Below are 27,617 nucleotides of genomic sequence, written 5' to 3'. Positions count from 1 at the left end.
TGATTTGGCGTAGATTAATTAAGATGGGAGAGGCGTAGAGGAGGGTGGATAGGAGATGAGTCCTAGCGATGGTGACTTTGGTATGTTCAGTCATAAATTGTTTGTTCCTGTAGAGGAGGCCTAGCTTTTTATTAACTTTCTTGATGGTTTGTGCTATGTGGATGTCGAATTTCAAGGTTATTGTACATCTCTATGCCTAGCAGTTTGGCGGGTGTGGTTGGACTAATTTGAATATTTTCTTTGGAGTTGATGATGAAGTTGTTGCTCAGGGGAGGAGATCTACCTGGGCCAAAGAGAATTAGTTTGTTTTTTTTGGGGTTAAGAAGAAGTTTGATGTTAGTAAACCAGGTTTCAGCTAGGGTGAAGGTGTTTTGGGTTAGGGTTTGTAATTCACTTAGGGTGGGGGCAGCACATATAAGGGTTGTGTCATCAGCATATTGTACTACTGAGGCAGTTGACAAGGATGAAGATATCTGGTTAGTAAATAGGGAAAACAACAGAGGGCGGAGGATAGACCCTTGAGGGACTCCTATAGTTACTGGTAGCAGGGGGGACAATTGGTCTTGCCATAGGACAGCTTGCTGTCGATCTGACAAATAGCTGTTAAACCATGATACAGAGGAGGGACTTGTATTAAACCATAAACTACCCTCAGAAAACAACATAGAAATAATTATTTCTAAATTACAGCTTAACCACCAAAAATCAGTTAACATCATCTGCACTTATCTTCCACCAGGTAAAAACCACACAATACTAGAAGACCTACTAAACTGGCTTTCCTCAAATCTCCCTCAAGAAACAATACTACTAGGAGATTTTAATATTGACTGGAATTCTTGTAACAATGCCAATCCATCCACCCTGATCAACCTGTATGGCTTCGCACAAGCTATAAACTCTGCAACTAGAATAAATAAACTTAATAATAAAGAAAGCATCCTGGACTGGATACTAACAAATTGTCCACAGCAAAACTATACAGCAGGAACCCTCCCAGATGACCTTAGTGATCACTCTCTAATATATATAATCAGACATAAAACAAATGTAAATATCTCTACACTAGTCAGAACTGCCCGTCGCAAAAAACACTTTGACCAAGAACTGTTCCTAACCGAACTTAAACAATGCAACTGGGAACCACTCAAGTCCCTCCCAATAAATGAAGCAGTAACTTACTTCAATACTACTTTTCTAGCAATCCTAGACCATCATGCCCCAATGCGTTCCATAAGAATGAAAAATAAACCAGCACCATGGCTCACAAATCAGACTAAGAAGCTAATCCTTAGTAGGAACAAATCTTGGGCTAAATGGCGTACCACAAAAGACAAAATTGATCACCAAACTTTTAGGCAACAAAGAAACATAACAAAAAAGCTGTCCTACAAGATAAAAAGAACTTTTATATCCAACTTCAAAAATCATCCCTTCAGCAACCACAAAAGTTCTGGTCTACTATAAACAGGCTTCTATCCCCAGGTAAAGTAGTCACACTCCACTAGGCCCCAACCCTGACTGTCCAACACAAACAGCAAATGCTTTTAATACTTTCTTTACTGCTGCTGTACTAAATCTAGCAAACCAACAAAACCCTGATACCTCCAGTTTGCCCAGTACAAACTCCATTCCTCCCCCCTTCCACCTTGAACCGATACCCACCTCCTATATCTTCCCTACTTCAAAAATTAAAACCTACTACCCCCTCAGCTGATAAATTACCAGGAGAATACCTCCGACTAGGAGCCTTAGCCATTGCCTACCCAATGTCCATATTGATCAATAGAACCATAAAAGTAGGCACTATTCCATCAATTTGGAAAATCTCACACATTATTCCTCTTCACAAAGGTGGTGACTCCACTGAATATTCTATCGTCCCATAGCCCTACTGTCTCCACTTGCTAAAATAATGGAGAAATGTATCCATAAACAAATAATTACCCACCTACTCCACTACAATCTCTTAGCTAACTGTCAACATGGTTTTCTTCCTTTCCACAGTACCACCACAGCCTTGCTATCCTTTACCAACTGCATCAACAAAAATCGCAATAATAATATTCTTTCCTCAGCATTCTTTGTAGACCTATCTAAAGCCTTCGACATGGTCAACCATCAACTTCTCCTCCACCTACTAAAGTCACTATCTCTCGATAATTCTGCTATGACCTGGTTTACATCCTACCTGGATAACTGAAAACAAGCAGTTCTCTGGCAAAACCATCTTTCTGAACTCCTTCCCACCTCCCTAGGTGTCCCACAGGGCTCCATTTTAGGTCCACTATTGTTTTCCATTTTTATAAATGACCTTCATCTCTCTATTCCACTCTCTACCTGCAATCAGTATGCTGATGACTCTACAATCATTTGTTCAGAATCATCTCAAACTGAACTTCATTCTCTCACACAAAAATCCTTCACCACTGTAGAACAATGGTTCTCCAACCACTGTCTTCTCCTCAACCCAAAAAAACCCAAATTATTGCTTTTTACACCCTCTCGCTTGTCTCCCCCTCTTCATTTTACACTTATATCCGACAATGGTACCATTATTTCTCCAGACCCCACCACCAAACTCCTAGGTATTACAATCACAATCAACTAAAGTTCGACACTCACATAAATACTACAATAAAATCTACTAACAAAAAACTTGGATCCCTCTATAGAATCAAACATTTCCTGACCCCTCTAGCCAGAACCACAATAGCTAGAACCCACTTAATCTCTACCCTTTTATATGCTTCCCCCATATATACCAATCTGTCTAAAAATAATCTTAACAAACTAGCTAGATCGTATAATAATATTGCCAGATTTGCCACTAACTCTCCATACATGACTCATCACTGTCAGAATCTAAAACAACTAGATTGGCTGGAATTACCTCACCTATTACAATATAACCAACTTATAATCGCCCATAAAGTCCTTCACCAACCCAACAACACCCCAATTCTCTTTACCCTCATAACACCATATTATAACTTGAGGAATCTACGCTCCACCAAAAAAATGTTGATGCACACTTCCTTATCAAATAATTCAGCAGGAGACTCCATATTCTCTAATTCAGTTGGGAAAATATGGAATCACTTACCACAAAACCTTACAACCCTAACCTCTCTCCCACTATTCAAAACGAGCCTAAAACATTTCCTCTCTAACCACTGGTTATGCTCTTGTACCAGCCCTGACTAACTGGTGTTTTTAAACTATCTGTTACCATCAAAACATAAATTTCTTTCTCAGAACTAGTCATGGACCTATTGTCTAAATTAACCTACCTTTCTCATTTCCTAATACTGTCTTTCCTGAGTACTACTTATCATACTGAACACTTCTATTCATATTCTTCCAGTGCTTCTTGATAATTTTATTATACTGAAGATGATTAACTCTTTCTAATATCATGTAATAATTTTTTGTTTTAAATGTTTTTTGTTCTGTATACTTTAATATGCAATATAGAATGTCTTTGAACTTGGAGCTTTTCTCCCCGGGCCTCCACTGAAAATGGACATGTATCCAGTTGGACTAGCCCGGTTAACAAATGTAAAATAAAAAAAATAAAATAAAAAATATTTAGGGCAGATAGAGTTGCAAGAAGCATGCTGTGGTTAACCATGTCAAAAGCTTTTGATAAGTCTAAGAATATGGAAGAAGTAAATAGACCCTTGTTTCTGTGGTGGTTAACTATGTTGGTAAATGATAATAATGCTGTTGCGGTGCTGTGGGAAGGTCTAAAGCCATTCTGGGATATGGAGAGTAGGTTGTTATTCTGGAGGTATTGCATAAGTTGAGTATGAACTACTCTTTCTAATATTTTTGATAATGGTGGTAAGATAGCTATAGGGTGATAGTTGGTAAGTTCTAAGGAGTTACGTTATATCAAGAATCTTCATGGCAGTACCCAGATTTGCTCTGAGTTACTGCACAATGGTATCTCCTATACTGAGGCAACAGATATTGCCAACATACTGGCCGACAGATTTAGTGCCAACTTTACCCCTCACTCCCCTCTAAAGGACCAGTCTCAGTACCGGACGAATGCCAGGCACCCAGCATTACTGCAGCACAGGTTAAAGCTGCATTGTCCAAGGCCAAGAATACAGCTTCCATGGGATCCGACAATATCCCTGGCTGGTGTTCTACATGAATTACAAAGTGAACTGGCACCACATCTGTGTGCCCTGTTAACTCACAGCCTCACCTCAGGCTTTGTCCCTACTGAATGGCACACTGCTACAGTCATCCTTCTCCATAAAGGAGGAGTGACTACAGACCCTGGAAATTATCACCCCATTAGCTTGAGTCTGATATGTAAGGCTATGAAGCGCATCATCATGGACCTAATTAACAAGGATACAAGGAATCTCCAAACTCTAGATCCCACCAGTTTGGTTTTGTGAAAGGCAGATTATGCCTGCTCAACCTGGTTGACTTCTTTGAGTCAGTCACCAGAGCTGTGGATGAAGGTAAGGCAGTTCTTACAGCTTACATCGATCTGGCCAAGGCCTTTGATACCATTCCTCACTCAAGAATTATTGATAAACTCACCAAACTAGGCATCAATCCTTATATCGTTAGGTGGGTTGCAAACTGACTCACAGAACCCACAGTGTGAAAGTAGCGGACTCCAAGTCGGACTGCCAACCAGTCACGAGTGGAGTCCCACAGGGATCAGTCATGAGTCCTCTCCTGTTTGGCATCTAGTTCTCAAAAGTCCAGGCCAACACAGAGGGACTCTGGCTGACCAAGTTCGCAGACGACTGCAAGCTGGGAGCCATTATTAACTTCCCAAGTGATGCAGACATCCTACAGAAATGCCTCACTGAGACCAATGATTGGTGTCAAAACCATGGCCTTAAGCTTACTGCCAAAAAATGCATCATCATCCCCTTTGAGAAAAACCCAATTCCCACTAATTACCACATCGATGGGAGCCCACTGAACACTGAAGGCATTATAAGAGATCCGGGGACACAGGTTGAAGCAACCTCTCCTTGGCCACCACATTGCCACTGTGGTCAGAAAGTCCTTCTATGTGGTACATCTCATTACCAAGGGTTTTGCATCCAGGAAGAAAGAGGTCATCATTTCTCTCTACTCTTCCCTCATTAGACCAATCATAGAGTATAATCCCCCATTTGGTTTGTACCTCACTAGACACCTGCCACAGCTGGAGAGGCCACAGAAGTACCTCACAAAGAGGATCCTAGGCTTTAATTGCATGTCCTACACGGACAGACTCAAAAAAACTCCAGCTATTCTCCGTCTCATATCGTCTACTAAGAGGCGATCTCTGCTTTACTTACAAAGCCATGTCTGACCCAGCTCTGTTAGAAATGCTACATCTAAAGAAATCCCACTCCCTCCGCACCACACACTCCAGAGACCTCAACCTCATTACCACAATCAACAGAACATGCTGGAGAGACAGGTTTATAACCCGGAGACTGCCCATGCTCTGAAATAGACTTCCCATACATGTCAGTCAGAGCCCCTCACTGGCCCTCTTCAAGACAAATCTTGATGAGTGGATGGGAAATAGAAATTTCACCCCTGGGATCACTCCAATGGCTCTAATTGATAGAGGCACTGGGAACTAATGTCGGGCGGCACAATGCCAGGGCACTTCTATGGGCCAGGCTTGTAAAGGCTCCAGGGCTATTAGCCTAGTACACACCTATAAATCTATAATGCTGCCTGTAACAACCCTGATTCACAACCTTCAACCCCCCCCCAAAAAAAGGGGGGCAGATAACGCTTTACAATATTCCTCATAGTAATACATTTTGAGTGATCTAGTTAGCACTCTTAACCCCGAATAGAGTGCCTTCCTCAATTCTATTATTTCTAACATTTCTCAAGTATCTTAACATGCCTTAAGGAGTGTGTATGATTGTGCAGCTGCTGTGTATAGGGTCTCTGCTTCTGCCACTGTTTTGAGGAGGTTTTTCTGTCGGTGCGAAATCAGGAGTTTACAGATGAGGTTAAGTCTGAAATTATGAATTCAGCTTTAAATAAGGAGGTTTTAATTGGCTCACCTGCTACTCGGTTCCTCCAACAATTTGATGAGATAGGGAAATTAATTCAGGGAATTTCCAAGATGTTTCAAACCCCCTTTCAAATCTTCCAGACCCTCTTTCACACAAGAAACAATTTAAGCAATATCTGCCTTCTCGGGCCAAGCAGGGAAATAAAAAGAGATGGCAGGAGGGTAACAGTAAGAAACAAGGAAACTTTCCAAAAAGTGGACGTGCTACACCTGCAGAATGATTGGCTATAAATGGACATGCTACACCTCCAGAATGATTAGCTATAAATGGACACGCTACACCTCCAGAATGACTGGCTAATAATGGACACGCTACACCTCCATAATGACTGGCTAATAATGGACACGCTACACCTCCAGAATGACTGGCTATAAATGGACACACTACACCTCCAGAATGACTGGCAATGAATGGACATGCTACATCTGCAGAATGACTGGCTATAAATGGACGTCTACACCTCCAGAATGACTGGCTATGAATGGACACGCTACACCTCCAGAATGACTGGCTATAAATGGACATGCTTCACCTCCAGAATAACTGGCTATAAATGGACACGCTTCACCTCCAGAATGACTGGCAATAAATGGACACGCTACACCTCCAGAATGACTGGCTATAAATGGACACGCTACATCTCCAGAATGACTGGCTATGCCAGCATTCTTGCCACAAGCTTCCTCACACACAGGGTATACACACAAAAGACATGGAGAGTTTGATACACCCCATTCTCGGACATCTTCAGCTGACTGCTGGATGATTCAATTCTAGTACCTTTTAAGCACCTCTGGTACTAAAGGAGGCAAGAAAACCTGCTACTAGAAACTCATATATTGTGAGATGGAAGAGATTTTCTAGTTGGTGCCTAACTGATTACCAAAGCTCAATCATGGACTGTATACCATTGCTGCTAAAATGCATGCGAATGTTACTAGCATCTAGCCTTTTATATTTCTCTGTCGAGCGTAGGTGCTGGAACCATAGGGCGAGGGGGAGGGAGTGCCCCCCCCCCTCCCCATTTTTACAGCTGCAGAGAGAGGAGGACCCAACAAAGGACTCATGCATGCTTTGCACGCTAACGTGAAGAATTTAAAAACAAAAATTCACTGAACTGTGCTTTTAAACACAGCTGCCAGAGTCAATTACGGTAAGAAGGCATTTGTATGTGCTCTGTTCAGCTTCTTTTACTTGTTATGGTGCTCTGCCCTGCTGTTCTGCTGCTTTGTTATGGTTCTGTGCCCTGCCGTTCAGCTGCTTTTACTTGTTATGGAGCTCTGCCCTGCTGTTCAGCTGCTTTTACTTGTTATGGGGATCTGCCCTGCTGTTCAGCTGCTTTTACTTGTTATGGTGCTCTGCCCTGCTGTTCAGCTGCTTTAACTTGTTATGGTGCTCTGCCCTGCTGTTCTGCTGCTTTGTTATGGTGCTCTGCCCTGCCGTTCAGCTGCTTTTACTTGTTATGGTGCTCTGCCCTGCCGTTCAGCTGCTTTTACTTGTTATGGTGCTCTGCCCTGCCGTTCAGCTGCTTTATCTTGTTATGGTGCTCTGCCCTGCCGTTCAGCTGCTTTTACTTGTTATGGTGCTCTGCCCTGCCGTTCAGCTGCTTTAACTTGTTATGGAGCTCTGTCCTGCTGTTCAGCTGCATTTACTTGTTATGGTGCTCTGCCCTGCTGTTCAGCTGCTTTTACTTGTTATGGAGCTCTGCCCTGCTGTTCAGCTGCTTTAACTTGTTATGGTGCTCTGCCCTGCCGTTCAGCTGCTTTGTTATGCTGCTCTGCCTTGCCATTCAGGGCAATCTCCCTAAATGTACAGCTGTGGGAAATGTTTAGAAGTTACATGGTTGTATTTTGGAAATTCAGGAAATATCAGTAAAACATTTTTTGAAGATAACATCCTCTCCTGCACCCCAGTGTGAGGAACTTTACTCCCCCCCCCCCCCCAGGTAACCTTTGCTTATGTATCCTAATTCCTCAGTTACACAAAGTTGGTGGGAAAGAGAAAACACCTATTAATAGTGAAACACAGCTTGCATAACTGTGATCTCACAGTAGAATCAAATCATTATTAAACCACTCCAGGAGATGACACTTCGAGACCTCCCTTAGGTGTGACATTTATTGGAAATGTCACTTCAGGAAATCTGCCCTGTGTTCTACATTTATGCAAATCTGTATTCTAACAGACATAAAGCTCCCATTTTATTACTTAGCACCAGTTTCAGTAGCTACAGTGACATGTATTTCGCTGTGTCTGTGGAACTCGTTGGTAAGATGCATTAGATTTTACCTCTCACCTGTAATCAACCATAGACCATAAAGACCTAAAATTTACTCATTGTCTTATGACATCTCTAAAACGCACAATTCTAGGGAGTGGTCAATAACTATACATTGCTGATTGTGTGCGTTTTGCAACTTTACTGACCGTGTGTGTTTTGCAATTTTACTTGTGTGTGTGTGTGTGTGTGTGTGTGTGTGTGTGTGCACGTGTTTTGCAACTGTTTGCGCGCGTGTGTTTTGCAGCTGTGTGCGCGTGTGTTTTGCAACTTTATGTGTGTGTGCGTGTGTGTTTTGCAACTTTGTGCGTGTATGTTTTGCAACTTTGTGTGTTTTGCAACTTTGTGTGTGCATGTGTGTGTTTTGCAACTTTCTGTGTGCGCGCGCGTGTGTTTTGCAACTTTCTGTGTGCGCACACGTGTGTTTTGCAACTTTCTGTGTGCGCACGCGTGTGTTTTGCAACTTTCTGTGTGTGCGCGTGTGTGTTTTGCAACTTTCTGTGTGCGCGTGTGTGTTTTGCAACTTTCTGTGTGCGCGTGTGTGTTTTGCAACTTTCTGTGTGCGCGTGTGTGTTTTGCAACTTTCTGTGTGCGCGTGTGTGTTTTGCAACTTTCTGTGTGCGCGTGTGTGTTTTGCAACTTTCTGTGTGCGCGTGTGTGTTTTGCAACTTTCTGTGTGTGCGCGTGTGTGTTTTGCAACTTTCTGTGTGTGCGCATGTGTGTTTTGCAACTTTCTGTGTGTGTGTGTGTTTTGCAGCTTTGTGTGTGTGTGTTTTGCAACTTTGTGCGTGTGTGTGTAAAATGCCCCAGTTACTTCAGATTAGAATTACCAAGGCTCAAACCTTGTACCTTAGGTATTGAGGCCTGCATTGTTTACCCATACCACCACTTGTGATTCAGGAAGTTGAGCTAGTTCTCAACTGTCTAGATTTTCACAGAATATTTGGCTCAAAATTTGTGGTTGTCTGGCAAATCAGTGAGAAAGGAATTCACTAAATAATGATAGCATTTAAGTTTCAGTCTTCCTATCTTTTTAGGAAACACATGGGAACACAACACTATTTTAGCAACTTTCTAAGATTATACAAGCAATATTTAAAAATGTGTCCCTGGTTTTGGGCCTTTGCCCCCCCCCCCCAAATAAATTTTGGCTTTTTCCAGATTTCTTCTGCTGTGAAACTGAGAAATGTAGTTGTGTCAAGTGGATGGTGCAGTAGTAGTGTTGTTGCCTCACAGCAAGAGGTTCTCTGGTTCAATTCTCAGCTGTGGTGCCTATTGTGTGGAGTCTGTATGTCCTCTTTGTGTGGGTTTCCTCTGGGTCTTCTGGTTTCCTTCCATGTTACAAAGACATGTGTCTAGTGCATTTCTCCCTGGGCCTCTGCTGAAAATTGGCTTTATTCCAAGTCGGACTTTCCTGGTAAAGAAACTAATAAACAAAAAAATTTACAAGGAACTGAGAGCTTCAGGGGAACAGAAGTTTAGTGCTGCTTGTTCCAAGTCTGTTTACATTGTTAGTAGCACAACAGGTAGTAGCCGTACTTGTGATGCAGAATGCTGTGGGTTCTACTCCCACAGTATGCAGATGGATCGCTGATACTGTACTGTGTTGCACTTTAAAGGGAGTGGATGCTGCAGTCCTGTGAATGTCCTCCTTTGGAGGAGCTACCTAGTATGAACCTGTTATAAGTTTGCCATCCATTCTCTATTGCAATATTACTAGATTATCATTTTTAATGTAACATAGGCAATTTATCCTTCTTCAAGGCAACAGCCACTGTATTTGTAGATGAAACAATGAAATATAAAGTTGTTTCCTAGCAGCAACCACTTCATTAGTTAGAGATCCCTTTAATGTGGAATTATTTAGATGACTGACTTCTGCAGAGACTTTGCATATTTACTGATATTGGTGGATTGTAATGACAGAAGTTTTTTTATGGGTGAAATTTTCTGAAATGGGTAGTTTTGTCATTATTGGTTCATACATTTTGTTTCATTGCTTACTAGATGACTGTTCAAAACTACAAATTTAAAACACATTTTAACAACTGGTGCTATATTATACAAGGAATATAATTTAATGCAATCAGGAAGGTGAATCAAAGAATGCATACATGTATGCATGGCCCTAAAATGTGTTTGAAAACAGCCCAGAGGAAAGTGTGAAAGGCTCAAAATCATGGGCAAATTTTAAGCTTTACTCTTGTTACCAAAGCAATGGATGAAGGTAAAACAGTTCCCACAACATTAACTTGACCTGGCCAAGCCTTTTGACACAATCCCTTACTCAAGTGGAGTACAAAAGATGATTAATGTTGGTGCAAACACTTGCATCCCTAGCTGGATTGCCAACTTGCTCACAGGATGCAGGAGATCAAAATAGGGGAAGATTCCAGTCATCAGTGGAGTTCCCCAGGGATCAGTGCTGAGACTTTTTTGTTTGGCATATACATCTCAAAAGTAAAAGGAAATGCCAAAGGGCTTTGGCTGGCTAAGTTTGAGATGACTGCAAGGTAGGAGCAGTTGTTGAATCCCCAAATGACTTAACCATCATGTAGGAAGATTTGTCCCAAATAACTGGTGTCAAAATCATGACAATGTCCTCTGAGATCTGACCCAATTGTTTGGCATTTGGAAACTTGTGTGTACAGTGACCTAACTTTTGATCAACATGTGCACAGAGTTATAAGAATGTCTTTCTATATTACACAGCTTATAAATAGATTGATTGTGATTAGATCTAATTTGCAAAGCTCTCATTAGGTCAATCATTTTGTATATTGCCCACTTTGGCATTTGTCTGTCCAGCACCATGCAACAGTTGGAATACCTTCAGAGATACCTTGCTAAGAGGATATAAGTCCTAAACAATAGGGCTTGCATTTACCACCTCAAAGATTTATTACTGTACTCAGTATCTTACAGTGTGCTTAGAGGTGATGTGCCTGGCATACAAGGCATCCTCAGACCAAGTACAGATGGACCTACTGAACATCAGCAAGTCAAATGGCATAAGAAATACTCAGTCCAGGTATATAAACTGAATGCTGTGGAGAGATGGATATATATCACAGAGGCTACTACTGATCCAGAACAGATTATCCATAAAAATAAAACAAAGCTCATCCACCCATATTCAAATGCAACTTGGATCTAAGGCTGGGTAATAGAAATGTACTTCAGGATTGCCCCTCATGCCACTAATGGATAGCGGAAGTTCCTAAATGCTGGATCCCTTACATGGGTCCCCTCAAATTATCTATGGTATGATCACAGTTATACTCACTAGGGCTAATATACAATTATCAGCCATGGGATAAGTAAGACCAATCAGAAAATGTTAATTCAAGCACCAAAAAGGAATTGGATAAGCTTAAAATGTCCTCCAAGTGAACCTATGTTGTGGTAGTAAATAGTTATAAAAAATTGCCCTTTTTAGATCACTAAGTGCCCCTCTCACCCTCCCCAGTCTTCAACAGCATCCGGCGCCTATGCTGTCAAGGTACATCTGATAGCCATTTCAGCATTTCTGCCCATGGTCTTCCACTTCAGTATTTTTAGTAAAACAGTTTCTGAAAGGAGTATTGTACCCAAGATCCACACACAAACAGATTGCTCCTGCTTGGGATATTAACTTTGTGGGAAAAAAGTTTACCATTTCTCCATCTGAACCGGCCCATTGAGCAGAAATGCAGGTCATGACATAGACAACTGTGCCTTCTCATTGCTCTGACATCTGCAGGAAGAGCATCTGAGTTGCCAGCTCTCATGGTGTGTGAACACAAACTAGCTTTCCATAGAGATAAGGTTTCGTTAAGAACAAATTCCTCATTGATGACCAGGGTTGTTCCAGAGTTTACTCTGAATCAGGCCATCAACCTTCCAGTGTTCTGTCCTGACCCTGAGAACCAGGGAGAAAGGATTTTATGTACTTTAGATGTGCATGGGCAGTTCGGTATTATCTTGACAGAACCAAGTCTTTTAGAAAAGCTGATCAGCTATTTATTTCTTATATTGGTACTACAAAAGGGCAATCTATGTCAAAAGAGGCTATTTCCAGTGTTTGTTCTTGGCTATTGCCTTGTTTTATACCCACCATGGTGAACCAATTCCAAGCAGTGTCAAGGCTCTTTCTGAGGGCTTTGTCTTTTTTCATGGAATATTGGAAAGGGGTGGATGCTTAAAAGTATTCTAGAGGCAACTACATGGTCCTCTGTATGTACTGTTGCAAGGCATTTTAAATTGGATTCCTCTTCTAGATCAAACGCTGGTTTTGCTTCGACCATCCTCTAGAGGCACTTGGATCCATATCTTTCTTCTCCTTAGGTTGAATAGGCTTTTGGTAGTCAACCCATGTAGCCTGAAGGCTGATGCACCAGTTGGAATGATGAACGTGGTACAGATGTGTAAGTTGCACATACTTATAGCGGTAGATGTTCAAATTCCTCATTGCTGCAGTAGCCGCACACACCATCTGCAGCCCTAGTGTTGCATATAGTTATTGTTGGGAAACTGTTTAGAATTATTTTTTGTTGGTGTAGTTCCTGATGAGTTCTCTGCTTCTTAACTGTTGAGCAAGGAAGTCTTGTAGATTTTCCTCTCTGACTGCGAATTTTCCTTTCACAGGACTGTCCAATCAGCAGTCAGAGTGAAAGCGTGGGAGGGAGCCAGAGTTTTAGGAAGCTGGCTTTTGGTAGTTTGTCTTCAGAAAGACACAACCCATACAGCCTAAAGGCTACCGCATTTGAACATCTGTTATGAGTAAGTGCAGCTTACACAACTGTACTTTTTTTTTTTTTTTTGGAACAATCCCTGATGGGATGTACAGATTTACAGAACTATCCAACATTCCTTCTAGCTGCCCCCCTACTTATGAAAATGTACCTTTATTATTCTTTTTGTACTTACAGCAGCTCAAAGCCATATTTGTTTGCAGTAGAGTAGCAATATCCCATTCAACCTTCCAGTAGATGTTTATACCTAAAGTTCCTTAGTCTCAACGCTTGATGTCATTCAGATGAATTTCTGTCAGTAATACAAATAGACCCTAGCCCAGAAGCGTAGAGGTTAAGGCACTGGATTACTGACTTGTAGTCCAGGGTTCAAAACCTGGTTGGGGCACAACTGGACAACAGCAGTATCCACACAGAAGAAAGGCTGGTAATCTATTTCCATAATATGCCATGAAAACCCTATGGTGCTTACCCACAGAGTGACCATACGTCTGTTACAACTTGAGGGCCTCTAACAAAAACAACAACAATACAAACAGAGGTTTAATTTTAATGTATATCAATACCTTATTTTTTTTTAGCAAAATTTAACAGAGCATCATTATTCATTCATTTTGGCTATACAAGCTACAAATAGGTTCTACATTCAAAAACAAATACATTGTTATGTTGCATCATTTTGCAACTTTGTAAAGAGTATTACTTGCATCCCAAACTATGTAAAGTTTGTTATAAACTCATAAATAACACAGATGAAAAAAGTGGCATTCTATGCGAATATGTACAAACTTTAAAAAAATTGCAACGTTATTTTACATTTTACCAAATACACTTTCAAGTGGGAGACCATCTTTCTCTAACAGAACAAGGGTTCTGATTGAACGTCCAGCAGTCTTGCCTGCAGCCAGGAAAAGCCTGTCATATTCTCCCAAAGCATCACCCATCCATTTCAAAGATTCCCCCTTCCCATTTTGAATTACTTTCATATCTGCATCTACATTTCAAAATATCTCGCCCATGAGTTCTACATGATTGTCTCAGAATGGCCAGAATTATTTTCCTATTAACATGGTATAATCTTCAAAAATTACAAAGCCATTATTTTTATTTACTGAGTTTTTCACAACCTTTGCATTTTACATTTGTCTAATGCACTCACAGCTAGACAGAAAAAAACTGTTCTTTGCTAAACATATTGTTTTACTTTTGCTAACTATGCAATTATTTTTAGTCCCTTTAAATGTTTCCTCAGTTCATCGAACCAAGAAATCCCTCTGGCTGCTCAGACAGACAGGATGAGATGACAGTTTCCTTCTTATACGAATGTCAGAAATCCTTAAATTTGGACCTCAGGTTGTCCAGATGCTCAAAAACTACTCAAAGCAGTGCTGCACCCCCATCAGAGAGGATGTCCAGAATGATGGACAAATTTGGGAAATGCATATTTATGTGCTTTGTTAATCTGTGCCCACGTGGTGTATTTCCAGAGGGAGGTTTCAGACAAAATGCTGCATGTGGTGAAGGAGCTACCAGAGTGGCCCCAAAAGGAGAAGCTAAGACCCCAAAGCCTCAGCCTCAATGAATCTGATAAACCACATGGTCTGCACCGTGCAGGTTGATGGTCGGCCAGAGCAGTGACAGCGGGCTTAGTTACTGCACCAGTATGTTGCTTAGGCTAATAGACTTTGTAGAGGACACAAGGTATTCTTTTTAAGATCCCTGTTTATAGGTCCTCTTTTGCACGGGGTTAATGTCAGCAAGCACCTCAGCAGGTAAAAAACTGATGGCTGTGTGAGTAAAAGTCCAGTCTCCGTCTAGAATGCTGTTATAAGAAAATGCAAGAGAGCCAGTGATGAATGTACCGCACTGTTTGTCTCTGGGGAAGCATGGGAAGGACCAGCAGCAGGCAGGCATCTTACAAAGTGGTCACACACACAAAGGAAGAGCTTTCTGCCACTCCTCAGGAGATTGTATCAGGGGCTAACTGTCCTCCTACGTGCTACAATGTTTGAAGCTCATCAAAGACAGCTTGGTCAAGAACATTACTTCCAGAGGCTACATAATTCCATTCATAAGTGCTCGCCAGCACAGTCCTTACTGTTTTCCCCATCAGAAATCAGCAGTATTATGTGAGGTGAACAAAACGAGCCATCCATGAGGTCACACTAGTCCTGTTGGGTGTCAAAGAATCCAAAGGACTTAGGCCTTTACTGGAACTTAGAAGCCTTAGCCAGTACATGGCAAAAAGAATATTCAGAATAGCTTTCTGAATGTCGCAAGGAGGCTGGACGTGCTGTTTGGCCCTCCATACACCTACTTAACATCACATTGCATGATACCTAACAATCAATCAAAGGAGGTTAAAAAAGATTGGGAAGAGAGGATGGGAAGGCAGATTTACAAAGGAATAATGAGAGGGATCTGTATCCACCCAAGCATACAACACAGTCCAGAAAGTTTACAATTTTTGCTTGGAAATGTTTGCATAGGTGTTTTTATGTCTGAAGCAGACGTCAGAGAATATTTTCTCAAGGTAGATAGCAAATGCTTGAGGTGTAATGGGAAAGCGAATGGTAACTGGGGATATGTTTCTGAGTGGAATGCAGTGAGATGGCAGATTTTAAAAATTCCCTACTAGCGTGCTTTGTCAGAAATGGTGAGGGAGCAAACGGTTGTAAATAAGGAAATTATTATTTTTGAGTTGTAATACGGGATCTGAATTGCCCAGATATAGATAGTAAGGCCTTGCTATGTTTAATGCTGTTGGCTGCTAAAAAACTATTAATAGAAAGAGCAGGAGTCAAAATCCGGACCAACTGTATTTAAAGTACTGAATATTGTAAAGGGGATAAAACAACTGGAGGTAGAATGCTTAGAAAAGGGAAGGAGCAAATTATTTACAAATAAATGGAATTTGTGGGAGCAATACATGCAGAATAGTATTTGGGAGGAGTGAGGCTTAAGGGAAGGCAGGAATTAAGCAATTTATGTAATGCTCAAGTGGATGATTATTAGAAAATGTATGTATACTACGTGAAATGAAAATATTACCGTGGTTTGTTTAATATTAATATATGTACCTGTGTCATCATTTAAAGTGTGATTTAATAAAGATGTTTAAAAAAATAGAAAATGACATCTGCAGTTTACATGATGCCCCATATCGACTTAGAAATGGGGCCTGTACGGTCGTCACTGATTCCATTGCAAACAAGATGATCATTCACGTTCCCAGCTTAATTTCTTTAACTCATACCTTTCCAGTACATCTGTTTCAAACTCGTGCAAGAGCCACTTTCAGGGTTTGCTGCATACACCCAACATGACCAATGTCGCCCTTCCAGATGCCACAGGCTGCATCCATCATTACTTCAGGTAGTCTGTCCTAGTGTGTGGAATTATTCCTAGGGGAAGATCACACAGACGTCTTAGTTTCTTCAAGATTCTCAAATGCATGTCAGTGTGCTGGAGCTCCAAGTCGTACATCTCAGCTGTGCAGGAAGCTGCTGCTTCCTTATGAGTGGTGATTAGACCAGAGGATAGTCCACAGAATTTTCCAGAGCTGGATCCAGCCAGTGATTAACCTGTTTAGCACACCATAAAACACAAAATATCACCAGGTCTCTCCTTCCATTACTGAGGAAGCTGGCAAAGGTTGCCCTAATTAGAGATGGGGTGTCATGGTATTTATTCCTTTCCCCAGTGTCCATTATAACCATGACTATACAGAAGGCAAAAAGGCTGTAGTCCAGACTAATTCTAGTAGCCAGTATTTGGCTGCACTAGATATTGTTCACACTGGTCACCTCACACGTCATAGGTAGCCTAGTTTAGATAATCCCATTTAAGGGCTTGATGACTTTAGAGAGGCACCACCCAAACACTATTGCCCTTAGGCTACCAACATGGCTTTTTCAGTAGTAAATGTGGCCACCAAACCATGTTTCTGTATTCAGCTTCATAGATGAACTGTCCACAAAAAAAGACAAATGAAAACATTTTTGCTTGTTGGACAAACAAGAAAGTTCTGAAACCTAGGTCATTCCTGCCAGCAAAAGACTTCAGTATGTCGCAGAATTACTCACCAAAGGCCACTGTTTCTCCTCCATAAAAGTGTATTTTAGAGGGAGTTTCATGTTTCCATGTAGGCTAAATGGGTCATGCCCTTCACCTTGAAAGTTATTGTCTATTTTTGATCCTAGACCTCCCCAAGAGGGTTTGCTTAGGACAGTTTATACAGCAGTGGCCCTGTTGTCCAACTGAAACACAAGATGCACCCTATGAAAGTTATGGGTTGCACAGGATGCAGGTAAGATTTAGAGAATGTCCAGAGAACCTTTATTTTAAACTTGCACAGTCCCCATTTGAATTGTCATTGATGGAAATTTCAATCCCTGCTTTTAAAAAAATACACTTTCCCTCAGCCCTTACCGTCTAAGTTACAAGCCTTATCGTCCAAACCTCACTGTCTGACCTTTCATAAAGGGAGGGGTGGTACTCTTGACAAATCCATCTTTCATGCCCAAGGTAACTGCAGAGCTAATCTTTGTCTTCATGTTTTAGGCCCTGCATTGCAGTTATGCCCACAGGATACTGAAGTTCTGCTTGAGTAGCTTACACGTTAATAGAAGAAGTTATCTCATTTTTTAATCTCAGCAAAGGAAAGGCCTTCATGTGTCAAGATTACCCTACCGAGGTGGTTATCAGAGTCTAAATAACTTTGCTATGGCAAAGCAAGCAAAACCTGCCTGTCTCCCCACATCTCACTCCACTGGAACAGTAACCTGTTTCACAGCATTCCTCTATAGCACTTTGATGGAATGTGTTTGCGTGGCAAGCTACTTGGTCTAACCTGAAAACCTTTACCCTGTAAATTAGATATCACTGTCAGTAAGATCATCTTTTACGGCTGCCATTGTCAAAGGAATGTGTGCCACCCTGGTATGATAGATGGAGACTCTGTCCTACGTGCTAGTGAACATGGACTACTTCTTATCAGATGCAAAAGTTGTGTACTTGCCATAAAATTAAATCTGTAAGAAGCGAAGTCTGTCTTCTGTTCATAGAATATGAGGTACTAAGCTTGTGGCCTCAGTAACATTCAAGAAGCAGATCAAAGACCCAGATAAGATTTAGGCATCAACTCCCTCAATCAAGTAACCTAGCACCACATATCTCAAGGACAAATTTGTGATTACCCATCCATTTATTGGGTCTAGATTTAGAAGTAACCAGGCTGTTACTGTGCTTGATGTGCAGAGGGGTCTCTCCCAAAAGTAAGGGACGTTGTGGGTGAAGTGTCTTGTCATGTCAGAAGTTGCTTTTACTGTGATGACAGACACTAAAACATTTCATCTGAGTATTCATAGTGCCACTGTCTGCGTTTAGGTGAAGGACATCAAAAAGGCCAGGGTCTTTCATAGCAGGAAATGATGGGTACAGATCATCATGTGAGAGCTTGTAGGAAATAAGAATACAAACAGAGAGCTTTTAATCCGTCTGGGTAGCTTAGGTGCTTAAGCATTACTTTTTGTTTATAATCTCTGGATTTTCTGCTGGACTGTGACATTGTATTAAATGATTGGTGTAAGGGGAGGAACTTGTGTAGTGGAACTGTGACTTCCTTGGACCTGGAGAAGATGTCCCTAGAGATTAGTTGCACTAAATAGAATGATTTCATGGCCATAGCGGAGATATGGTTATCAAACATTAGTTCATTGTAAACCTGTGTGCGCAAATGTCTAATAAACGTGTTAGTTTTGAGGAGAGTGTCCTTGCTGTGACATAAACTGTGAGTGCTCAATTTTGTGAAAATCACACCACTAAATGTTTGGCATTGAGGATTACATCCAGCATTCATTTAGTCAAGCTCTTACCTAAAGTAGTACTTATCAACCCAGCTGTCCCCTTCCCAGGCATTGGATAAGTAGGCCAGCTTACACCTAATATGGGTCTACTTTTTCTGATAATAAGCACTCTTTTTCAAATGACAGACAGCCGACTCCACTTCAGTGAAAGTGCACTTAAATGAAAACGCATTTTCACAAACAAAAGATTATCGGAAAACAAAACAACAAATATTGCAAACACATTTTTTTCAGGGGAGCAAGCCCCCCTGCATCCTCACACCCCCTGCTACTTGTATATACCACTCTGAGATCGCACTAAAGTGGAGAAAAGGGAATATTTTCTTATCTTCACTGTACCGCGATTTATAACAAGTTCCATCAGTCTTATAGGTTTCTCTCAGCATTACAGGTTCCCCTCCCATTACAAAGCTCAACAGCAAGAAAAACTCCCCGCAACTGAACTACAACAGGATCCCGGAACTAGCAACCGTTCTTCGTGAAAGTGTTCTTCGCGAAATAGCATTTTTGTTTAACTTTTGCTAAAGTGAAGTTGGTAGTCTGTCATTTGAAAGTGTGCTTTCGATCAGAAAAATTAAACCCCCTAATATACATACCATTCACAGGCAAACCATTTAAAGTCTGTCTGATCAGGCCTTCTTCCTTCTTTCCTTTTTGTCTTCCTGCTAATCTTGTGCTGGTGCACCACAGAAGCTAGAGATTTGCAAGAAAAGTGAATTGTGATTGAATGGGGGGGGGGGGGGCTGGCAGCCTGAAAGCTCCAAATACCAAGGGGTCAGTATACCTGAGGTATGTAGTCTTATAGATGTTACAGAGTATGGATGCAATTACAGATATGTCATTACGGTAAGTACACGTCTTTCATACAGATATGTCATTACGGTAAGTACACGTCTTTCATACAGATATGTTATTACGGTAAGTACACGTCTTCCATACAGATATGTCATTACGGTAAGTACACGTCTTTCATACAGATATGTCATTACGGTAAGTACACATCTTTCATACAGATATGTCATTACGGTAAGTACACGTTTTTCATACAGATATGTAATTATGGTAAGTACACATCTTTCATACGGATATGTCATTATGGTAAGTACACGTCTTTCATACAGATAATTATGGTAAGTACACGTCTTTCATATAGATATGTCATTACAGTAAGTACACATCTCATTTCCTCTGTGCTTTCCTGTTGCTTCCACGGATTCCACATATCGTTAGAGTTAAGAGGTAAAGGCCAGAACTCATTGTCACGCTGTAGTAGCCAATAAGGGTCTCGTTTCTAAGTCTCTGTCAGTTCAGGAAACCCTCCTGATTCTTGCAAAAATCCCTGATGTTCTTTGTCTCCCATTGCTGCAGTCCTTACATATGGGTAGTCCGCTGTCCACAATCGGCCCGAATACCAAAGGGCTAGAACCGGCGTCGGTCATCGGCGCCCGAGACTGACGTCAGTACGTACCAGTACAAATGCGCATGACCGACGCCATATACTCAGTCTTTCTTGCCGCGTGGTCCTAAGCAGAAGCAGCCTTTTGCAAGTGCCGTTCGGCGTTCTGGAATTGTCGGTTTTTGAGTTTCAGACCGGAGACCAAGTTGGGCTAAGTACCCCGTTGGGGACACTTTTGTCTTTTTCTTGCCTCAGTATTGACGGATGTCAGAAAAAGTTAATAACTGTATTTCTTGTGGGAAACAGATTCCTCATAGGGATTACCATTCACTCTGTATTCCTTGTTTAGGGCCTGAGCACGACGTGGTTGGGTGTCACTTTTGTGTTACTTTTAACAAGCGTACTATTAAACGTCGGTTGGACTGTGCTAGGCTTGTGTTTGGTAAACGTAATTACAACATGCCGTCGGATTCTCCGACGCCTGGTTCTTCTAAGAAACACAAAGAGAAGGCTTTGCGGTCCAAACAGGATGAGTCGTCCACTCCGGACGCCGGTTCTGTAGAACCACCGAATACTTCAGCGGCTCCTTCTGAAAGTTTACCTGAGTCTCAAGGGGAGCCTTTGTTACTACAGGAAGTGGCTTCTCCTGTGTTAGGCCAGGCTGAGGGTGCTTCTCAGATGTCGGTGGTTCCCTCCCCTCATAGGGTAGTTAGGCCTCCTCCTTCTCAAAGCAAAAGCCATTCTAAGTCTAAGTCTGCCCCTGCTGGTGCTAGTCCCCAGAGTCCAGCTCCTAGGAAGCACATGTTAAAGATGGCTGAAGATTTGATAACTTTAATTAGGGGTTCTATGCCCCCCCCTGAGAAGAGGCCCAGGGTACAGACAGAGTTGGAGGGTTTGGTTCAGTCTTCCAATGAGTCAGATTCTTCTGTGGAAGAACTTCAGGATTTCCCTTCCTATTCTGATTCGGAGGCTGAGGACACTACTCCCTCTGCGTCCCCTCCAGAAGATTTTTCTTTCTCTGAGACTTTGCATTCCATGAGGGAACATTTCAAATGGGAAGGCCAGGATTATTCTGATTCTCGTAAAAGGCTCAGAGAATTCTTGTTTTTGCCTCAGCATAGGCCCTTGGCTATTCCTCCTGTACTGGATGTTCAGGATGTGTTTTCTGAGGCTGCCCTTAACCCAGATTCTCTGCCTCCCACCCCGGTTAAACCAGATAGATATTACAGGGTTCCGGAAGCTCACAAGTACTTATATAAGAGTCCTAGGGCTGATCCAGAAACTATTACTCAAGGCCCCAAAGGTGTTAGGGCTTCTGTGGTTAAGAATCCAGTTCCTCTGGACAAGGATGCTAGGGCCCTGGATAGGTGGGGTAAAAAACTGTATACCTCTTCTACTTTGGCTATGAGAGCTTTAAATTGTCAGTTTCATATGCTCAGGTATCAAAATTATTTGCTGGGCCAATTGAAATGTAAAGTAGATGCTTTAGCTGAAGGTATTGAATGTAAGGAGCTTCAGGATTTAGTGCATGCTTCAGACCAAGTTGGTAAGCATTCTTTGCAGTGTGGTTTTGATGCTTTACAGGCTTCTTCCAGGGTGGCTGCTACTAGTTCAGTTGTTCGCAGGCATGCCTGGCTTAAAGATCAGACCTTGTCAGAGCATGTTAAGGCTCGAATTATGGATGCTCCTCTGCAATCTGATGTTCTTTTGGCCCTCCAGTAGAGTCAGTTTTGAAAAAATGGAGGAAAAGCTAAGTCTATGCAGACGGTTAAGGACTTTTACAGGTTCAGCCCCTAAGTTCAGTAGAAATTGGCCTGCTAAGGGATGGTCTTTCCCCTCTTCGGATTATCAATCTAGGGGCAGGTCGAGGCGAGGTAGAGGTAGGGCTTCCTCTCAGGGCCCTGTTACTTCTAGGACTTTGAGTTCTTCTACCCTTTCTGCTGGGGAGGGCAGGGGTCAGTCCTTTCGGAAACAGACCCAATGACCTGTGTCTTCAGCTGCCGGACTCTGCCTTGCTGGCAGCTCCTCTAGGAGGAAAACTGGGACTTTTCAAAAGGAATTGGCGTTTGGTTACCCAAGACAAATGGGTATTGGACATAATAAATCGAGGCTACAAATTTTATTTTCACACATTCCCTCCTTTCAAAGGTATGCCGGATGTACCTCATCAGCAAAGACTGGAAGCACAGGCACAAATTTCTTCTCTGCTTCAGTTGGGAACAATACAGGAAGTACCTTCTGCAGAAAGGGGCACAGGGTTTTATTCCCGTCTTTTCTTAGTGCCAAAGAAAGGAAATACTTGGAGACCAATTCTGGATTTGTCCATTCTAAACACCTTTCTGGAAATTCCAAAATTCAAGATGTTAACACTGCAACAGCTGTTACCTATGCTGGGCAAAGATCACTGGATGGTGACTCTGGATCTCAAAGAGGCCTATCTTCACATTCCTATCAGGCCCAGTTGCAGGAAATTCCTGAGATTTCGGAATGGGAATTTGCATTATCAGTTCTCTGCATTGCCCTTTGGCTTGTCTACTGGCCGGAGGGTATTCACAAAAGTCCTGGCTCCAGTAATAGCTTTTCTCAGACTAAAAGGAATTCAAATTTATCCTTATCTGGACGACTGTTTGATTCTGGCTCAAGGCAAGCACGAACTTCTTCAACATCTGCAGTATGTAATGACAGTTTTAAGATGCCTGGGGTATTCTGTGAACGAAATAAAGTCCAGTCTAGTACCCTCACAAGAGATGTGTTTTCTGGGTGTAAGACTGAACACAGCTGCTCAGATGGCATTTCTTACCCCGGACAAACAAAGAAATCTTCACCTATACTTCCAACAGCTATCAGTAATGTCCAGGCTGACTGCAAGGACAGTCCTTCAAGCTTTGGGGTTCATGGCATCTTGCATTCTAGTACTTCCCAATGCCAAACTGCATATGAGGAAGCTGCAATGGTATCTCAAAAGCGTTTGGACGCAACACAGCCACGATTTGGACACTGTCGTCCGGATTCTGCCTTGCATTCAGAAAGAATTTGTGTGGTGGGCTCAGGAACAAACAAGGGACTCTCTGTGACCCAACCAGAGGCAAGTCAGATATTAACGACAGACGCCTCGGAGTCAGCCTGGGGAGCTCATTTCACAGGAAAATGGATTCAAGACCTTTGGCCCCCAGAGCTACTTCACTTGCATATCAACATGAAAGAGATGCTGGCAGTTCAATTTGCTTTGGAAGCATTCAAGGGCCTACTTCAACCAGGACTGGTGTTGATTCGAACAGACAACACAACTGTCATGTGGTACATCAACAAGCGGGGGGGGGGGGGCTCATTCTTACCCTCTTTGCAGACAAGCAATGCTGTTATGGGAAACTGCTTTAAATCTGCACATCACTCTTCGAGCACAGTTTCTGCCAGGAGCACAAAATTCTTTAGCAGATGTTCTGAGCAGACAGATTGTGGATCCTCACGAATGGAAGTTGGACCCTCGGGTATTTCTTCAGTTGACCATGGCTTGGGGAACTCCAGACATAGATCTGTTCGCTTCTCCTCTGAATTTCCAACTGCCACTGTTTTGCACAAGGCTGTTTCATCCAACAGTCTGGAAAATAGATGCACTATCCTTCAGTTGGAGCAACCTTCACGTGTATGCTTTTCCTCCTTTGCCTCTTCTTCCAAAGGTACTGTTGAAAGTCAGGAGGGACAAACCTTGCATGATCCTTATAGCACCGGATTGGCCTCGTCAGCATTGGTACCCTCTGTTGAGGAGCTTAATTCATGGGACACCTTGGCCATTACCACAGATTCCTCACTTATTGTCTCAGGAAAACAATCATTTTCTCAATGTCAGGGTGCAATCCCTACACCTGACAGCCTGGCATTCTGTTTTAAAGAAGGAGGGCCTTCAGCTCCCTCAACAAGTTTTGGATGTTATTTTGGAAGCCAGGCGACCTAGTACTCGAAAGGTTTATGCTGATAAATGGAAGAGATTTTTTCTTTGGAGTTCAGCTAAAGGCTTTGATGTCAAATTGCCTAATTTGAGTTGTACATTGCAATATTTGACTGTATTATTGGACAAGGGTTTGTCCTTCTCTTCTGTAAAAGTGCATGCTGCAGCTATTTCTGCTCACTATGATTGTGACCCTCCTTTGTTTTCACATCCCTTGGTTAAACAGTTTCTTAGAGGGGCAAAGAATATAAGACCCCCACGAAGAGCTCCTACTCCTGCCTGGGATCTTAATTTTGTTTTGGAAAAGCTGACTCTGCCTCCTTTTGAACCTGCAGCTACAGTTGAATTGAAGTTGTTGTCTTGGAAGACTGCTTTTTTGTTGGCTGTTACTTCTGCTAGAAGGGTATCTGAATTACAGGCCCTCATGGCAGTGGAACCTTTTCTGATTTTTCACAATGACAGAGTTTCCTTACGTACTAATCCTACTTTTATGCCTAAAGTGATTTCTAATGTGGCATTGAACCAATCTATACATTTGCCTACTTTTATGCTAACCCCCAAAATAAAGGGGAAAAAGTTTTGCATTCTTTGGATGTACATAGGCAGTTGAGGTATTATTTGAGCAGAACCAAAGAGTTCAGAAGATCTCAACAATTATTTGTTTCTTTTGCTTTGACTTCACAAGGGAAAGCTGTCTCAAACAAACTATTTCCAAGTGGATTGGCCATTGTATTGCTTTTGTTACTCTCATCATGGAAAGGATGTTCCAGTTGGGATCAGGCCTCATTCTACTAGGGCTACGGCCACCTCTACTGCTTTTTGAGAGGGGTAGCTACTAAAGACATTCTAGAGGCAGCTACTTGGAGTTCTGTACATACCTTTACAAAGCATTATCATTTACCTCTTTATTCTAGGTCTAGGGCTGGGTTTGCCACTGCAATCTTACAGGGCATGTTAGCAGCTCCTAATGCTATTTAGTTGGCCAGCCTCCCTTTTTTCCGTTGCTCTGGGATTCTACCCATATGTAAGGACTGCAGCAATGGGAGACGAAGAACATAGTACAGTTTTGTACCTTCCATAAATGTAGATGTTCGAGGATCTCCATTGCTGCAGTCCAATTTTCCCTCCCTCCTTCCCCCTTTTTAGGTTGGGTTTTGGGTGGTGTTTTTTGCATTCTGGCATCTGAGGCAAGAAAGACTTGAGTATATGGCGTCGGTCATGCGCATTTGTACTGGTACGTACTGACGTCAGTCTCGGGCGCCGATGACCGACGCCGGTTCTAGCCCTTTGGTATTCGGGCCGATTGTGGACAGCGGACTACCCATATGTAAGGACTGCAGCAATGGAGATCCTCGAACATCTACATTTATGGTAGGTACAAAACTGTACTTTTTCGTTTGGGAGCAGACAGTTCCATGTTAGTATCCCTTATCCCAGCTGATATAACAGCAGTTATTTCTAATGTAGCTGTGTACGTGTACCATCCTGTAAGCTGAGCAGATGTATTTTTATACTGGTTGTTTAATGGTGTAGTGTCAAGTTTGTATTGTTTCTTTATTTACAGGATAGTTCTCACAGGTGGTGTGAGGGTGAACTAATGGGTTTTGGGGACATGTAGGGGTAACTGTAGGGTTATTATGTTACAGCACACTTTGGTACAACCACACAAATATCCTCAGTCATGGAATTTTGTTGAAGGAGGTGCAGAATTCTAATTGGTGGAATCACTTGGCAAAGGACTCAACAAAAAACATTCTCTTACACATAACTGTTACAGGAATAACATGTCTATTAGGCAGCATTTATGTGGAGGCAAGGTTTGCAGTTTATTTCCCCTCCCTACTGTTCTGTTCACCCAGATTTCATTAGCAGCCTGGCTGCAGGAAAGCTTCACTTAGAAAGGAAAGGAGTGAGTGGTGAAATTCCAAATCATCTTACTTAACGTGGGTGAAGGGTTAAGTAACTAGTTAAGCACTGGCATCCTTTCACCTTACTTAACATGGGTGAAGGGTTAAGTAACTAGTTAAGCACTGGCATCCTTTCATCTTACTTAACGTGGGTGAAGGGTTAAGTAACTAGTTAAGCACTGGCATCCTTTCACCTTACTTAACGTGGGTGAAGGGTTAAGTAATTAGTTAAGCACTGGCATCCTTTCACCTTACTTAACGTGGGTGAAGGGTTAAGTAACTAGTTAAGCAATGGCATCCTTTCACCTTACTTAACGTGGGTGAAGGGTTAAGTAACTAGTTAAGCACTGACATCCTTTTATGGTGACTGTGGAAGTTGCCTCTGACCATGTAATAAAATGGGTTTCTAGTATCTTCTAAGGTGGAAAAGGTCTACGCATTATAGGCCACATGCAGAAAGTATTTAGGCTGTGGCCCTCCAACAAGCCCTGGGGGGGAGAAATGAGGTAGATTAGAGAGAGAACATGTTTGGTATTGCTACTTCTGCTGCTGTGTAACTCCTAACCTGTTAGGGGAACAAATGCATCATATAAAAATGGGGCCACTTGTGTGGGAAATCTCTCCCAAATATGTGTATGTGTGTGTGTGTGTGTGTGTGTGTGTGTGTGTGTGTGTGTGTGTGTGTGTGTGTATATATATATATATATATATATATATATATATATAAACTGATGCATAACCTTGAATAAATATATTTTGACCATTTATTAGTAAATAAAAATTATAACTGTTCAAATTCTATCATCCCTTTGTCATAATTACATAATTACCCAATCATTGTATTTTTATAAGCCTTGTGAATGAGACACAAACTTTAATATGAAAAGTACTGGCACTGTCTTCAAATTTAGATGGTTTATTGATACACTGCTGTCTTTTTGAGAAATCTAATGTCTTTGCTTCAGGAGTGCTATCACTGAACATACTCTGTCTTGAGATTGTTAAAATATGCTTTTTTTGTTTTTCTGTTTAGGAATTCCTCTTAAACTGTTTACATAGAGACTTGCAAGGAGGCATAAAGGACCTATCTAAAGAAGAAAGACTGTGGGAAGTGCAAAGAATTCTGACAGCTCTAAAACGTAAACTGAGAGAAGCTAAACGCCAGGCCAGTAACTACTTTTGTCAGTTTATAATGAAACAGAACAGTTGCATTATGTAATCTTGCCTTTTTTGTAGCTATAGCTTATGTAACTGTTTAGAAGTATTGAAATTAATTATGTAGTCTTTCTTTCTGCATTTATTTTTCTTTCCATTGCAATAAAAATTTGTCTTGCCTTGCTAAGTGCTGTGTATGTGTCGGTGCAGTGTCCAATAAGTTCTAGTTTGCGTAATTGGATAAATCTAAATAGTTGTTTAATCTGC

At 41.8% G+C, this 27,617-nt stretch overlaps 1 protein-coding gene across 3 annotated transcripts in view; it reads left to right on the top strand.

The window, feature by feature from the left end:
- RALBP1 (ralA binding protein 1) overlaps positions 1-27,617 on the top strand; it is a 597,292-nt gene that overhangs the window by 425,104 nt on the left and 144,571 nt on the right. For all 3 annotated transcript variants that reach the window (XM_044066564.1, XM_044066562.1, XM_044066563.1), the window contains exon 6: positions 27,229-27,360. In XM_044066564.1, coding sequence (XP_043922499.1) covers positions 27,229-27,360 — 132 coding nt within the window. The remainder of the gene's footprint in view (positions 1-27,228; positions 27,361-27,617) is intronic.

Source organism: Protopterus annectens, chromosome 3.part1 (genome assembly GCF_019279795.1).
Source record: "Protopterus annectens isolate FY-2018-M chromosome 3.part1, PAN1.0, whole genome shotgun sequence".
Taxonomy (NCBI): domain Eukaryota; kingdom Metazoa; phylum Chordata; order Ceratodontiformes; family Protopteridae; genus Protopterus; species Protopterus annectens.
This window is presented reverse-complemented; position numbering and strand designations above follow the sequence as displayed.